The following is a 12,470-nucleotide window of genomic DNA, read 5'->3' on the forward strand; positions in this document are numbered from 1 at the left end:
TATTTTTTTTTGGTATGGTGGACAAATTAATCACAGGGCGTTAGACGAATTTATTTTTTTATTTTTTTAATTACAGCAGATAAATATTTGTACATCTAATTCTGTGGCTCGTTGTCTCGTCAAATTTGAGATCGGTTTACACCAGCGCGTGGAAGGAATCGAATCTCTACTCAAAAACCAAAGGGACAATAGAAGAACGCGTTGAAATCATTCGCATGAAGCTGTCGCAAGGTTACGCTGGAGTTTAACATCAAAAATGGCAAGCGCGCCACACACGACAAACTTCCTAACGAATTCAAAAAGACTGGATCGTGTGTGTGTGTGTTGGCACATGACCATTTTGAGAAGCTTTTCTTATTGGTAAGCTTCAGGCGTAGAGTCGACGCTTATGATCTTCGTACCAATGAATCTAATTATGGATTTAGAATTAGGACTACATTTTTTATGAGAGTTGTTGATGGTTGTGTGTGTGAGAGAGTGAAAGAAAAAAGTGTTAGCACTCACCCAAGCATGGGATGTACCACCAGGCAGTGTGGTTTGTCCAGTCCGTGGATGACAGAGTTCTTAAAGGAGCCATCCAGACGGGCCACATTGATCTGCTTCTTGCTCGTATCATAGCTGGTCCAGAACAGGTTCCTGGACACCCAGTCTACAGCCAAGCCTTGAGCGTTAGGTATATCTAAAAACAGCAACATACGTGACTTCAATTCCTTGTAGCTCGGCGAGTCAGTGGAGATCATGATTAAAGAAAAAGCAGAAATGATCAGACGCCGGAGTCATACCGGCCGACACCACCGTCTCCACCCCTGTCCCGTTAATGAAGGCTCGTTTGATCATCTGCGTGCGAACATCGGACCAGTAGATGCGCTGCTCCTGGGCATCATAATCCAGTGCGGTTACGTTATCAATCACGGGCACGGTGAAGGAGATGATGTAGTTGTAATAGGGATTCTCGATGTCCACTCCTCTAATCTCGATCTGGCGGGCGTAGAGTAAGAACTGCCGAGACTCTGTGCACGACGAAATAAGAGAAACGAACAACTTTAATAAAACGTCACCACTCGCAGACAGACTGTGAAATGTTATGAATATTATGAACATTTATATAAGAAAGAGAGAGAGAGAGAGAGAGAGAGAGCGCGAGAGAGAGATCTAGATAGCTGGATTGAAGAAAAGAGATCAAGGAAATAAGAAAGAAAGAAAAGTGAGAAATAGAATGACAGTGATAAACAAGTCAGAAGACAGATAGACAGATAGAGATAGATAGATAGTGAGAAAGAAAGAAATAGAATGACAAAGGGACGGTGAGAAAAAACAAGTCCGAAGAGAGTGAAAGGCAGACACAGAGAGACAGACAGACAGACAGACAGACAGAAGAAGAAAAGAAAGAGAACATGACAGAAAGAGTGAGTAAATGGCAAACAGACATTCTGATAGATGGAGAAGTGGACAAATGATCTGACATTATTTATCTTGGTTTCATTTTTTTTTTTACACATCACAAAAATCTTCCATTTTCACAGGGGTGTGTAGACTTTTTATCTCCACTGTAGATAGATAAGACAGACAGATAGCAGGAAGGAGTGAGGGAGCATGATGGTGAGAGTGGAGAAATACAGACAGACAGACAGAGGAAGAAAGTAGCAAGTATATACAGATGTGCAGCTTAATTTCAGTGTTAATAATAGAAGACTGTGTGTGTGTGTGTGTGTGTGTGTGTTTCTGTCAGGATTCTCCGCACACATGCACGCCGCAGGTCACTCTGTAACACATTCCGTACTGATGTGAGATCAGCGCGGTACGCTGCACAGGTCACTTGAAGAATACTAAACAGTCTTCCTGATTCAGTGTAGCAGGACACCACTGCCACGCTGCAGAATATTAAACAGCGACCTGGACTCAGTGCAGCAGAGAGAACACGCCATGCTGCGGAATACAAAAACACTGATCCCAAGAACCCAAACCACTGAGCGACAACGCTTCGGTTCCACGCCACTTCTGAGGCATCGGCAAAAAACGTGCTATTTAAATTCACAAACCGTGTTTTACTCGCGTGTGGCCGTACATGTGAAACGCAACACCCACAACTCCCCGCCGACACGTATTCTTCCTGTGCGGAGATCGTTAAAATGTCAGCAAGACGACTTCGGTGGTGTTTTACCATAGCAGGTGTGTTTGTCCGCCTGCAGCTTCATGAGGTGGGGACAGGCGCAGGAGAACGTCTGGTTGTAGTTGATGAGGCAGAGGTGAGAGCATGGGCCCTTCCCGCTATTAGCGGCACAGGGGTTTGGAGCTGAAAAGTACATGAAAAGGTCAGAAAGAATCTTAAAAAAAAACAAAAAAAAACATGTGCTTAATCATAAAACATTTGATGTTTTTTTTATTTTTAGAATTAATGTTAACATTAATGGTAACATTAATGTTACTGTCTTTACGGTGACTGCTGTTACCATAACTGTCATTAGCACTCTTGCCATTAATGTTACTGTCGTTACGGTTACCGCGGTTACTGCTCCTGGTGCCACTGATGATGACAAACATAAATGTCATGACGGTTCCTGCTGTTATGGTTACTTTCGACACGGTCATTGCCGTTACCACTACTTTCATGATCAATACTGTCATTAATGTCATTAGCACTAGCATTATTACTGCCATTACCATTATTGCCTTCATCGCTACAGCCATTAATGTTACCTTGTCAACAATGGAATGTCATTGTCATTAAATGTTACAGTCATTACGGTTACTGCTGTTACCATAACTGTTACCACGAATGCCGTTAACATTAATGTCATTACAGTTATTGACGACATGATGACACTTGGGCGTACCAGATGTCTGACGTGGTTGCCTTATTTTTAAAAACAATATCGGTGATAGTAACATCGAAAACTGTGAGTAGAACATCTACAACCGTGATAAAATCTTTAGGTAACTGTTACAATTTAGATAAAAGTAATGTCAGGACACGTGTACTTTTGAAACTAGAAGTAGGTCATTTGATCCCTATTGATCTCTAGTTTATGATTCAAGAGAATACAAAAAAAAAAAAAAAATTGGAGAAAATGCCATCACTGACTACAATGTTCTTTAAAAAGTCGGTCTGTTTTCTACTGTATGTGAGAAGCATAAAAGGCGTGATCAAGAAACACTTCAGAAATGCTCCAGCAACAGCGTGAAGTGTCCTTCTCATTCAAGACGACTTCTCGTTCACACTGTGGCACAATTGTCCAAGCTAGCAGACTGTGAGGAAAAAAAAAAAAAAAAAAAAAAAAATGCCACAGCTTTGGTTTACACATGCCAAGCTCATGAAGCCATGGAAAGGTCAGTCAGGCCTCAAGGGAAGTGTATACATGCGTGTACAAATGTGTATACGTGCATGACTTTGCGAGACTGGGTTTGATAGGAATGTTACACACAGGACATGCATACCAAGATAGTGGAGTACGGTTCAGAAAGCAGGGACGCAGTACACAGGCGACTAAAAGCTTGTCTTTTACTAACACAACTTCGTTTTTACTTCAACGAGAATTCGGAATCGGAGTTATGTCGTGCTTTGACGTGATTAAATCACATTTCTGACATTGCTGTACGTTCATTCAGTTTAGCAGCACCTAAGAAAGTATAGAAAAATATATGAAATACCCTAGAAAACAAACAGCTGCTAAATTTTTTGTTTTTTGATGTCTAACTGCCACTTTGGAATTTTGCTATGCGTTTTTTTTTGGTTTTTTTTTCCAGTAATCAGTTCTGTTGTGAGTGAGAGCTGAGCAGTACTGACCCTGAGGCTGTCTGGATGGATGATAGACCTGCAGGTCAAACGGCTGTGTGTTGGTCCTCTGTACCACCATAACATTGTGCCCCGTCCACTTGTTGGCTTTAGCCAGTGTGTTAGTGCGCCAGTCCGTCCAGTAAACCTCGCCCCCGTACATGGTGACGGCGAACGGGTGCGACAGGTACTCGTGTCCCCGCAGCACCTCGATCAGGCCGGAACCATCGTAAGCAGCGGAGTAGATGGCATCAGACCTAGAAAAGGGTTCAGTAGACCATCAGTAATAGTACTTAAGACAGATCCTCTTGACGCTGCTTTAAAGTCACACTAGAAATTTCGCTAAGAAAAAAGAATTTCAATATTGACCCTATACTTGAGGTAAAAAAGGAAGGTTGTGGGATTGGGTGTTAGGTGTAACGCACATACCGAGCGTCAATCCAGAGAATACGGCGCTCCAGGTAGTCAACGGTGAGCCCGTTAGGCCACCCTCCACTTCCTGTTTCTCTGTGAATTGTACGCCGGCCATCGCCACTCATGGAAGCAGCCTCGATTCGAGGAGAACTGGCGTCCCAGTCTGTCCAGAACAAGATACTGAAAAAAAGATACGAGGTAATGTTAATAACAAACCAAAATCTTCATACCATATCAAAACCTAATCTGAACTCCAGATATTAAAGATAAGAAGGTTTTTGTTTTTATAGATCTTACTACACTGGGTCATTTAATTATGAGTGCGTACGTTTAGTTTTGAAAATGCCTTCCTTAAATGGTTTTTTTTTTTTGTTCCCCATTTCAATGAACGAATTAAACGAGATGAAACGAGGCTTGTCGACGAGTAACATATGGAGACGTATACAAGAAATGAACATACATCATTCTATATAATCGTGCGCGTGTTTATAGCTCACCCGTCACGTGGGTCAAGGGCGATGGCTCGTGGATGCTCCACTTCTCCAGCGAGGAGCGTTGTGCGCATGGTGCCGTCAAGCTTGGCCACCTCGATCTGGTCCAAATTGCTCTCCACCCAGTAGATGTTTCCGGCGATCCAGTCCACAGCCAGACCCTCTGGAGTGGCCAAACCATACTGGATCACCACCTCAAAACTGGTCAGGGCTGCACCAAAGCAAAAAGAATGACATATTACCACATATCCCACAAGCACCATCAGAAGAAGCATGAAAGTGTGACTGAACATTTCGGTTTTGTCATCTCACACACCTTATTACATTTAAGTAATAAGAAGGGAATAGAACGCTTTGGGACTTTGCAGTCATGTAGTATTTTTATTCATTGAAGAACGACACGTTATGCTTTTTCATCCATTTATAATAACGTTTAATGCTGTGGAGCACCTGCAAAACATGTCAGATCCTAATATCACTTAAATTACAGCAGTTAATCTATTATATATACATACACTCATTCCCTCAACAGACCTTCTTGAAGTTAATAATAATAATAACAAAACTCGCATGGTCATGTCCAAGAAATTGCGAGCCTTCAACACTGAGCAGCTTCAACACTGAACAGGTTTTCTTTGTTTATTATGAGGTTTCATTTATATGGAGCATCTACCATACAAATCACCGTGTATCAGTTGATAAATGACAACTCAGAATGAGCGCATTAACGCAAACTTATAGGAAATATTACTGCCAGAACCTTCTGACCAATCAGAATGCAGAATACAAACTCACTGTGGTATGTAACATAACGTACCAAGTGTTACGACAACAAAAATTTCAGGCAATACAACATGACGGCCAGCTCGAACACAAAACCAACACGCACGACTATTGGATATTATTTATTTCCTTTGCAGATCATCTTGACAGAAGCTGTGATTAAGACGTTCGCTAAATTACGTACGGCTTTTTGGGACACCGCTAAACGCGAGATAAAAGGCAGACGGAAGAAGAAATGGAAAAATCCAACCGACTGCAGCTAAAATAAACAAGGATGAAAAGAAGGCCAAGCCCAACTCCTGCAGGGTGGTAAGTTTACAGATCTCTCATCTGCACTGGAGTTTCGCACCACTGCCCATCTCTGATATGGTTCTCAGTAACCAACGATGCGACTGAGCGTAAACCATCTTCAGTCTTGCATTCTACAACACATTCCCAAAGATAGTCCTACGCTATCTTTCTCACAGGCCGAGTACCAGAGAGTATGTGTGCATCATTAAGCCTGTACACACACACACACACACACACACACACACACACAATTAGGAGGCCAGGCCAGTACTCAGCCTGTTTATTATGGAGCTGGAGACAAGGTGGCCTCTGCACTCGGAAAGTCGAGGAGAAAAGCTCTTTGTTGTTTTGTTTTTCCGTTGGCAGCCATGTTGGCACTGCTTTTTCCACTAGCTGCGAGGTGGATCTGAAATCCGAGTTGGACACTTTCGACTGAATGGTGGGTTTGGAATCAGTGAGTGTGTACGCGTTTGTGTGCAAGTGTGTGTGTGTGTGTACCGAGAACACTGTGTTCCGGACACTTGCGTATATCTGTGTGTACCTTTTGTTCAAAAAATGATCAAAGAACATAATCTGCTTTCATGGATATAAAACAATTACAATTATTATTTTATATATATATAAAAATGGTTAAATATAGGCGTACAACAATAACTGGCACCCTTTTAGTCAATGCTTTGTGCTAGCTCCTTTGCCAAGAGAACAGTTCTGAGTCTTCTCCTATAATTCCTGATGAGGTTGGAGAATACATGGAAAGGGATCTGAGAGTGTTCCTCCATACAGAATCTCTCCAGATCCTTCACATTTCGAGGTCCACACTGGTGGACTCTCCTCTTCAGTTCACCCCACAGGTTTTCTATGGGGTTCAGGTCAGGGGACTGGGATGGTTATGGCAGGACCTTGATTTTGTGGTCAGTAAAGCATTTTTGTGTTGATTTTGATGTATGTTTTGGATCATTGTCCTGCTGGAAGATCCAACCACGGCCCATTATAAGCTTTCTGGCAGAGGCAGTCAGGTTTTCATTTAATATCTGTTGATATTTGATAGAGTCCATGATGCCATGTATCCTAACACAATGTCCAGGTCCTCTGGCAGAAAAACAGCCCCAAAACATTAAAGATCCACCTCTCTGTGTGCGCCAAAACCGCCTCTGGTGTTTAGTTCGTACTTTTTCTCTTGAGACCCTTCCAAACAACTTGTGGTGATGTAGGAGACTTCGGATTGTAGTTTTGGAGACTTTCTGACCCCGAGACACAACTAACTTCTGCAATTCTCCAGCTGTGATCCTTGCAGATTTTTTGTCCACTCGAACCATCCTCTTCACAGTGCGTTGAGACGATATAGACACACGTCCAATTCCAGGTCGATTCATAACATTTCCAGTCGACTGGAACGTCTTAATTATTGCCCTGATGGTGGAAATGGGCGTTTTCAATGCTTGTGCTATTTTCTTATAGACACGCCCCATATTGTGAAACTCAACAACCTTTTGCCGCACATCACAGCTATATTCCTCGCTCTTACCCATTGTTATGAATGACTAAGGGAATTTGAGCTTTTGTGTTGCCTAATATTTATACCCCTGTGAAACAGGAAGTCATGGTTGAACAATTTCCTGTTCCTAGTCACCCAGGTGTATTAAAAAAAAAAATTAAATATCAATAGGAATATACTTCAAATATATTTTATTTTACAAATAACTGCCAATAAATGTTGCACACCTATATTTAACAAAGCTGATTTTTTGGGGATAAACCTGTGCTGCTCTCATGAATTTAGTAATCAATGAGAGCATAATATGTGGGAATTTTTTTTTTTTTAACAAGAGCTCAAAAGCTTAAGCAATAAAATTTTCACAGCCTTCTTTGCCAATATTAGTGGAGGGCATTGTGTGTGTGTGATTGATTTTATATAAACCCATCATCAAAGGCAGTCCTGTTCAGACGCATACAGAGCCTACAGCTAAATGACTAAACCCTATTATCTCAGATTTAATTTCTTTTCCCCTCAAGCTATTATTCAGGTCTTTCAATGCAACCAGTGACACAAAGTACAAATATAGGTACTCACAGGTGCAAAAACTTTTGGCAGTCTATTGACTCGGTACAGATTTCTTTCATGATAATGATTTAAAATTGTCAAACAGATCTTACTATTTCTGTTCTATTTGGGTTGTGATTTTCACAGCTGTAATATTTATTTTTAAAAATCACAAACCCATTCATGCTCCCCATGATCTAGATCGTATTCAAAAAAAAAAATGTCTTAGAAAAACCGCTCTTTACAATAGTGTAACAGATCTGGCTAATCTCTTTATTTTCATGTACGTTTTTTTCTGGACCGGAAATAAGCTCCACCCACAAGAGAAACACTGGTGCTCAGAACACTCGCCTTAAAAGGCAAGCTACAGAATATACGTAGTTATAAGGGAAGAAATTGGATCAGATAAGGGGTAAGTGGAAGGCGACTCACTGTACACAGCGGAAGTCTTTAAAAACTACAGACTGCCCCTTTAAGAAGGAACATCCATGAGGTGTTACATTTGAATCTGCATTGCAAATTCTACACACGACCGCTCCATATTTCTAAGTCACTTACCAGTACTGTATGTTTATAGCCAGTCCTACACTGAACTGTTTTTTCTAAATATCACTGCACAAGTATAACCATACGCACGTCGATATTTTCCGTGACAGTCTCTCACCTCCATTTTCAGACAGTTTGCCACGATAGATCTTGTCCTCCACCACGTCGGTCCAGTAGAGGGAGCTCTGGTTGAGGTGGAAGTCCAGGGCGATGGTGTTCCTCAGGCTGGGCACCAGCACACTGAACTCACCCTTATACAGGTCGATGCGACGGATCTCGTGCCGGTTGGAGAAAATAATGAAGGGCTTGAAAGGGTCTAGAGGAGGCAAAGAACACACGCAGAGAACTCCTTGTTACAGCTAGCCATTCTCAAATGTCAGCTGATAAAAATAATAACAACAACATTACATTTCTGGTATTTGGCAGACACCCTTATCCAGAATGACTTACAATTATCTCTCTCTCTTTTTTTTTTTAATACAACTGAGCAATTGAGGGTTAAGGGCCTTGCTCAAGGGCCCAGCAATTGCATCTTGGTGTTGCTCGTATTTGAACTCACGACCTTCTGATCAGTAGTCCAACGTCCTAACCACGGAGCTACCACTTCCCAATAACAACAATAATAACGCTATAATACTGAAGTGCAACAAACTATCAAGGAAACGAAGCACTAGAAATAATTAAGACTTACAGCAGCTTCAACCCTTTCCCTCATCCGTATTTCTAAGTATGTATCCAAAAATTCCACCCAAATGGCTAATAAATCATGAAACGTCGAGTAAAAAAATGGCAAATACTCATGTGAACATTCAGAAGAGGATGCAACAAAAGAAAAAGAAGCCCAGCCAAATGTAATTGCTCAAGGACTCTGTCCAAAACCACAGACTACCATTTAGAGAGGGGTGATTTGATGATTCATCATCATCATCATCATCATCATCATCATCTTCACAATAAATTATGTTGTTTCTGTGGTGAGGATATACAGCTAACCTTATTGGAGCTCTAACAAGCAGCTGAGGAGCTGTGCATGCGTTTAAACGACTTGTGCAGGTTGTTTCCTTGTTCATATTTTTAATTCACCTGAACTGAATAAGCAATTCATTTGAATTAAGTTATTTAACTCTTTCTCGTGGCACACCGGCGGCGGAATGGAAATCGACTTGTCGGACATTTTTCACTCCGTATAAACAAACGAATGATTTTGTCGCTGCAAGTCGGTTATAAGATGATTCAGGACACTGTTGGGTTTCTGTGTGTAGAGTATCGTGACTGTGTTGAGCTGCTGGTGAGCAAGGCGGTGGGAAACGAGAGGGCTGTGAGCCCCCTGCTGGGCAAACAATTCACACCATACTACAATAACATTGGTACAGAGATCAGACCGCATAACTAAAGCTTTTTTGATAGTAAAACACCGCATAACGACCGCCACAAATTAAATCGTAACATTTAAACCTGATGAAATTTGCTTGTGAAAAACGAATATTCAAAAGAATATCCATGCATTTGCACATAAACTCTCTTGTTCTTCCTCTTCATCTCTCGCTCTCTATCTCACCCGTGCTCTTGCAGCTCTCATTGTCAGGTTCCAGAGCCCAGCCCTCGTAGCAGGCACACTTGACGGTGGCTTTCTCCTGGATGCAGCGCTGACTACACTTCAGGTGCTTGGCGCAGAAGCTCTGGATCTGGCAGGTCTTGTTATCAGAGCCGAGCTCCATGCCAGTCGGGCAGGAGCACAGGATGCCCTCCCCGGGGGCGATGGTGCAGTTATGGCTACAGCCGCCGTTCTCCAACGAGCACAGGTCTGAGAGAGAACAAAACAACTGCTGTGAAAACTAGAAAGCAAATGATCAGCAAGGACGTTTTAAGACATCGGCCGAGATACCGGACGGCGTGGGTGAGAAGGCGCTTACCGCAGAGTTTCTCGTCTGAGCCGTCGGGACAGTCGTCCTTGCCATCGCACAGCTTTTCTGCAGGTAGGCAGATCGAATCGTTGTTGGCACATACGTGGTGCGAGAGTTTACACAACAACGCCTCGCAATTATCTTCATCCGAGTTATCCTCACAGTCGCTGTCTCCATCACACACCCACGCTTTACTGATACACCTCGCTGCAGGGAAACGGCGAGGGGGGGGAGAAAATGAGAGCGAATGTGAGAGTGCAAATGGGAGCTGCGAGCAAACATGCTGTTTTTAATCAAAATTTATATTCAAAATCTTTCGAACAAACTCTAGGGGTCAATAACATTCATTTGCTTAATTTTAAACCGCATTTATATTATCGATATTATTTTAGGGCCATTGTGAAATTCGAATTTAATCATCAAGCGAAGGTTACTGACCCGAGTCCCTGCACGCGAACTGCGCAGACGGGTTGCATGTGTGTGTGACGCCCTCGCAGTGCTTCTCGTCGGTGTCGTCTATGCAGTCGTTTTCACCGTCACAGCGCCAGCGCATGGGGATACACAGGCCGTCCAAGCGGCACTGAAACTCGTCCGAGTGGCAGCCTCCAGGGGGACGTGTGGCTGCAGGGTCAAGAGGTCAGACAAGGAGACATGTAATATTCGCTAAAGAACCATTATGCAAACTATCATAGGAAAGGTTCATCCATTACGTTAGAGGAGTTAAGAGGATTACAGCACGTTAAGTGGAAATACCAAAAAAAAAAAAAAGAAGAAAAGAAAGAAAAAAAAAACGGTGATATACACCAGGAATCGACATGGCCGCAGCGTTGGCGGACAAGTGAGAAATGTGTGTGTTGATCATCCTGCACATCTGGTCTTGTGCAACAGGCTTTTCGTAGCAATCGCAGATGCAGCTCTGGACAGCAGAGTGATTGTGAAATCATATATGTAAATAATGAGAGTCAATAGATGAAACGAGATCAAATCAATACTGCGATAGCTGGAAAAGAACGTGATGCGCGTCAGGGTTAAGCAAGCCTGGGTTTTCTACACTCGGCTATCTACTGCTTCACACCGTGTCTTTAGACGGACCAAAAACGAACAAATCAACTCACAAAACAGCTCTGATGTGAAGCTAGAACGGTAAAGTCGACAAAAGTATGTACATCTATGATGTATACAGCTTCATCGCTTTTTATAGAGCCTCTGGTCTTTGGGGGTGTGCGGTATAAATAAGTGTTACGCGGTACGAGCACGGTGCACAGCAGTGTGGAAAGCAAGTCGAGCCTAGTTCTGTTCTTTGAAACGGTAAGATCTTATATATATATATATATATATTATATGAGAATTAGTGTGCTTAATGTAAAGCACTCAAGAGAACATCATAATAAAGTAAAACGCCTACATTGCTAACAAGTAAATGCTAGCAGGCAGTGAGATAAACAGAAAATTTATCACAATAACCCAAGCATAAATCTCTCCCTTCCCTTCCCCCAGATGTGCTGGACACTGTTGCAAAAGGTCAGCATGACCTTCTACTTAATAATAAGCAGCTCCTCCATTTTATTACCAACTAAAGTGACACCAATCCCTCCCAGCGGGTTTCTATCCGACCACAAGACCCGAGCCAAAGTTCACCTAGAAAAAGTAAACGTAAACGAGTAAACAAATGCACATCTTTCCCAATCGACGTCCTTTCCCCTTCAGTGAACCGGCTCATACGTCGAATTGGTTTCAAGCCATTACTGTTATTGGACTATTTAGCTCCATTTCTTCACATCACTATAGTAAGTTCTACAGTAAGGCACGGTAGTATTGTTAGTATTGTCAGGTTCAGTGTGTGCAGAACACACAAGGCTATTTGGTGTAGTGTCAAATAGCACTTTTCTCAAGTAGTAGCTGTCGTGTGATACGGGAGACCTGGCTGGTGGGTGGGAATTGGCAAATTACCAAAGTCTTGGAAAAATGAGGGGAAAAATGCATTATAGTTGAAATAAAAACAGTTATTGAACAGGTAGTGAACTCTTCATGCTAGCATACATTTGCTAACAGCTTTGCTAGTTCGAGTGGGAAAACGTGTAGGGTACAATCCGCAGACGGTGCTACACAGGAAACAGTATTTCATCGCTGACAAGTCAGCATTCTTAAAATACTCTTCCAAAGGAAGTTGAGTCTGGAACCAGACATGGCTTCAGGAAGTGAAATCAGATTCCACTTTAAACGGTTAC

The 12,470-nt window shown here is 42.3% G+C and overlaps 1 protein-coding gene across 2 annotated transcripts in view; it reads right to left on the minus strand.

Annotated features, from left to right (window-relative positions):
* Positions 1 to 12,470, minus strand: part of lrp1ab (low density lipoprotein receptor-related protein 1Ab) — a 150,850-nt gene that overhangs the window by 50,812 nt on the left and 87,568 nt on the right. For both annotated transcript variants that reach the window (XM_053644002.1, XM_053644001.1), the window contains exons 21-30: positions 10,681 to 10,863; positions 10,252 to 10,449; positions 9,897 to 10,142; positions 8,457 to 8,654; positions 4,684 to 4,888; positions 4,202 to 4,366; positions 3,785 to 4,029; positions 2,162 to 2,293; positions 783 to 1,010; positions 505 to 679 (exon numbers count right to left, since the gene is read on the minus strand). In XM_053644002.1, the coding sequence (XP_053499977.1) occupies positions 505 to 679; positions 783 to 1,010; positions 2,162 to 2,293; positions 3,785 to 4,029; positions 4,202 to 4,366; positions 4,684 to 4,888; positions 8,457 to 8,654; positions 9,897 to 10,142; positions 10,252 to 10,449; positions 10,681 to 10,863 (1,975 nt within the window). The remainder of the gene's footprint in view (positions 1 to 504; positions 680 to 782; positions 1,011 to 2,161; positions 2,294 to 3,784; positions 4,030 to 4,201; positions 4,367 to 4,683; positions 4,889 to 8,456; positions 8,655 to 9,896; positions 10,143 to 10,251; positions 10,450 to 10,680; positions 10,864 to 12,470) is intronic.

Source organism: Ictalurus furcatus, chromosome 15, assembly GCF_023375685.1.
Source record: "Ictalurus furcatus strain D&B chromosome 15, Billie_1.0, whole genome shotgun sequence".
Classification (NCBI taxonomy): Eukaryota; Metazoa; Chordata; class Actinopteri; order Siluriformes; family Ictaluridae; genus Ictalurus; species Ictalurus furcatus.